Genomic DNA, 4472 nt, shown 5'->3' with positions numbered 1-4472 from the left:
TTGCGTCTCGTCTCGTTTTCGTCACGTGATAAAGGTTCGTTGACGACTTTATTTAGTCAATTTTCGTTGACGAAAGCAACACTAGCTGTTACTATATTTGGAACCATTTTCGTTAAAGAAATAGAGCAAAATAAGGCAGTACTTGTTTACTGAACTGTTGTATTAAATCAATATCACATTTGCAAACTTCCTTAACTATTAAAAGCTGTCACTCTCCTTATCGCGATCTGTGGGCGCACAGAAAATGAGTGCGCGCAAGTGAGTTCTCAAGACTCAAAAGCACGTGCAAATGATGCATTTCTTCATCTGTCATCGCGTTATAAGCTGCAGCCCTGGCGGGGATGATTTTTTGTGTGCCGGCAGAACAACAACACGCTACATGTTTCTTTTCCCCTAATTTTTTTTTCCAATTGACGGAAATCCGTCGTAGCGACGGAAAACTTTAATCCCTGCATAAACAAAATCTATTTCAAATTTAATTCAAGCACTTTCAAGGACCTATGTTTGTTTTCAAATACTTTCCTGAAAAAAAAACTTTGTCTGAAATTCAAGTACTTTCAAGATGCGTGGGAACCCTGAATAAAATACAGACCTGCGAACCAAACCATACCAACCATATAAAAACGCATAAAGCATCAATACAAACAGCTCTGTCAAACTCAGAATCACTTGTCACACTTCTTGATTGTGAAAAATTTGACTTCTCACATTATTTATTAGCGCCTAATTTGAGTTACTAATAAAGCCTAAACAAAAATATAAACTAAATATATTTATTTATTTTTTAAGTACATAATATATCATAGGCGCCAAATTGTGAAATGTTTCTGCCGGTGGGTCCTGATTACGGTCTCACAATATTTATATCTGCCTCAAAACCCCTGTTCAGTGCACTCTTAATTCTAATGCTCATCTTAACCATATATAAATATATGAATATATCCAGTAAAGACACTGTTTAGAGTGCAAGTATTACAAGCTCATAAGTATTTAACATTGTAAATGATGTTTTGCCATATAACCCACTTATAAATAGGATTTTGGAGTTCTGGGGAATTAGGCACAACATGCAACCATAAAACATTAATCATATGCATGTGGAACCTCTCCTCACTCATGTTCTTACCGCTGTCCCTCTCACGGGTCCGGTGAACGTGGAGTGCTTTCGTTTGGCTGTGCCCTGTTCCATCACTGTGCTTGTTTTCTGGACTGTCCGATCGCCGCTGCATTTTAGTTGGTGGTGTGGAGTCTGACGAATCTTGCATCTTGTCATGGCGATGGTCATTTGATGAGTGACTCTTTGACTGATATTTGACAGACTGCAAAATACAATGCATGAGAGAAGGACTGCAAACAACCCATTTACAAAGACCACTGAGGTTGAACTTTTATTCTTGCAGAGAAAATCAGGCTCAGATCAATTAATTATTATTAAATCAGAAAATCACTAAATGTAATTTTCAAAGTTACTGTACTACAAATGACATGAAAGAAAACCTGGTGCTTTTGAAAATAAAACTTAAATAGGATGTTTATTAAAACTACACAGAGAACCAGTTGATCTGCACTTTTTATCAGTGTTTGTTAAGCTCATCAAGTCACTTCGCTATAAAATGTAATACTAGATCTGATAAGACCTTAAAGTAAATGAGAACGATGTGCTATTATCTATTTGTTGTGGATTCAGTAATTAAGCTGACTAAACGACAAGCTAGCACACACTGAGACATGAGCTCCCTGGTCACACCATTACCTCTGTATAAGCTAGTATTCTAGTTTAAATGTAGAGCAATTTGCCAAATACAAATAATTGAGCTCCATTACCTACAAAGTATGACGTGTAATGTATTTAATAGTTTCAGTTAGCAAACAGGAACTAGGCCTATGAGTACTAGTGTTTTGCTAAAACCGGCTAATCCAATTTTGACACTATTTCGTGTTCTCTCCCAAATATGTAACTACTTTCAATGATAAAATACTTATGTGTACCTGGCAGGCTTGAGGATCTCTTCGATCATTACACCTGTGAAAGACAAAAAAGTTAATATAGTCATAAATGCGCTCTCTGCTAGCCAGCTACAATGCTAACGTAGAGAAATAAAAACAACTCGCTACTAGAGGAAAAAACTACTTTAAAACAATTTCTTCTAACATAATATGCACTTAGTTCAGGCTTTAAACAATTAGCTGAAGGGTGTAAACTGGAGGCAAATGTCTGTTTACCCATCATTGAGTCTGGATGGATTCGTTGCATGCATTACCATTAATGCTGCAATGATGTGGAAGTGAAGTGTTTCTACTGAAGCAGTTCTGCTGCACTACAGCTCTTTTTAGTGGTACTGCCTGCAAACAAACACTATAATATCTGTAAAAGTAGCTCTGCTGCAGCGCTGCTTTGCTATTCGGGAAAGAGCTGACGGTCCATCGCTTCGTTATGCTCGCGACTGCGCCCCGCAAGTGCACGAGCAAAGCAATGAGACTAGTGCTCGCGACCTGCCAGTCTCGCGATCAGCACGCGACGTGCACGAGCAGAAGACCATGCCCGCAGCCAGCTATGAGGTCTAACTTTGTGACATAATTGCCTAATATAGAATTAACTCTTCCTTCGTGCTGCAAAGATATTGCACAGCACCAAGATTAAACTTAAACCTCCTCATTTGAGCTGCATCAGCCGTCTGTCACGGTGACAGTCACCGCTCGTCAATGTCAAAAAATATTTGAGATGACCAATCAAATCAAAGTAGGCGGGCTTTATGTTCACAGAAGCTGCATAGCGCGAATTTCAACGCGACGCTTCAGTTTCAGTTAGCGGCTATAAAGTGCGGGATATGATGTAAGTAGCCAAACATTTCATATCTGGCAGCTGTTTTACGATAGAAATGTTAAACGACTGGCAAAAATTATCAGGAATGCAAACTAATAAACTTGTCTGATTTCGCCATTTTGAATTGACGTGATTCATGTAACGTTAACGTTAATGTGATTCGTACTGTCAATGTGAAGGGACAAGAAACAATATTAACCCAGCAAGCAATTTTGCGTTTAAAAGACGTCTATTAGCTGTCTAAACACAGCCCAGTCGTCTAGGCTAAAACAAGGCTCAATTTGGGCTGTCAGTGAAAATTTAATAGATGTCTAACCATAGCCCAAGAATAGACTAGTCATCAATTAGACAGCTAATGATTTCACCAAGTACAACATGTTCCTGGATCAACATCCTTGAACAGCATTCCAATTCACCAAGTTAGAATTGAGGGATAACGTTTCAGGAAATATCTGTTTTAGGCTTACAATCAGGGTTAGGTGCTTCTACACCCTTGTTATTCAGCTATCATTTCACACTGATTTTAGGAATAAATTATGGGTAGGGTTAGGTTTAGGGGTAGGCATTGGGTTTAGTCTATATTTTTATATATTACATATATACATCTAATAGACAACAAAATGGCAATCCATCCAAACAAATTAAATATACAGCTTTTATTAAGAAAAATAAAAAATTTTAACAACTTAGGACAATGCAAAATGATAAAAATACAAAATAATTAATGACAAAATAAAATTTTATAAATACAATACACTTAAATATAAATATTATGATAAAAAAACCTGGAATTTTTAACAACTTAAGATAATAAAAATGTAAAAAATAGCATGTTATCACACTTAACATTAAAGGGGTCATATGATGCGATTTCATTTTTTCCTTTCTCTTTAGAGTGTTACAAGCTCTTGGTGCATAAAGAAGATCTGTAAAGTTGCAAAGACTAAAGTCTCAAATCCAAAGAGATATTCTTTATAAAAGTTAAGAGTTAGCCACACCTACCTAAAACGGCTCGTTCGAACACGCCCCCACATATCTACCTCACTATGTGGGAAGATTTACATAACGCCGCCCAAATGTTCACGCAAAAAAACTGGTGTCACTATCTCGCGAACGCGCCGGCGGATCTCCACCAAATTCGGGGGATCCCTTCAGCTCGAGGAGCCCTCTCGAACGCCCCCCTCCGCGCGTCGGTAGCCCCCCGGGATCGCTAGATTGGTCGGTGCCGGACCGCAAATTTAACCGCCCGTAACTCCCGAACCCCGGGGGCTATCGATGCGGGGGTGGTCTCATTCGAAAGAGAGCCTCGAGATGTACACTCGATTCGCGTTCGGGAGGGTTCCTCGAGCTGAAGGGATCCCCCGAATTTGGTATAGCGCCGTTACGGAGATATGGCCGTTCAAAGTTTCAGTGGTTTTCCGTAGACTTAAGCTTTAAAGCGTTTCATCCAGGTCGTCAGTAGCAAACAATGGAGCGCGCTCTGCTGGACAAACTAAGTAATTACACCATTTCAAGCATTTTATCTGCGTTATATATTCTGTAAAAAAAAAATCATATCGGCGGCATATTGGCCGATACCGATATATCGGCGACAGGCTCATATCGGCCGATAATATCAGCAAAACGATATATCGGTCGGGCTCTAATA

The 4472-nt window shown here is 39.0% G+C and overlaps 1 protein-coding gene across 2 annotated transcripts in view; it reads right to left on the bottom strand.

The window, feature by feature from the left end:
* Positions 1 to 2499, bottom strand: part of LOC107707733 (WW domain-containing adapter protein with coiled-coil-like) — a 37248-nt gene extending 34749 nt beyond the window's left edge. Inside the window, exons 1-3 of one of the 2 annotated variants that reach the window (XM_016511822.1) lie at positions 2224 to 2499; positions 1990 to 2023; positions 1127 to 1319 (exon numbers count right to left, since the gene is read on the bottom strand). In XM_016511822.1, the coding sequence (XP_016367308.1) occupies positions 1127 to 1319; positions 1990 to 2023; positions 2224 to 2264 (268 nt within the window). In that variant the 5' untranslated portion in view covers positions 2265 to 2499. The remainder of the gene's footprint in view (positions 1 to 1126; positions 1320 to 1989; positions 2024 to 2223) is intronic. The other variant, XM_016511821.1, reaches the window with a different exon arrangement.
* Between the last annotated feature and the right edge of the window lie 1973 nt (positions 2500 to 4472).

The sequence above is a fragment of the Sinocyclocheilus rhinocerous genome, unplaced genomic scaffold, assembly GCF_001515625.1.
Source record: "Sinocyclocheilus rhinocerous isolate Xijiao unplaced genomic scaffold, SAMN03320098_v1.1 scaffold2580, whole genome shotgun sequence".
NCBI lineage: Eukaryota > Metazoa > Chordata > Actinopteri > Cypriniformes > Cyprinidae > Sinocyclocheilus > Sinocyclocheilus rhinocerous.
The sequence above is the reverse complement of the archived record's forward strand: the minus strand, read 5'-3'. Positions and strand labels throughout refer to the sequence as shown.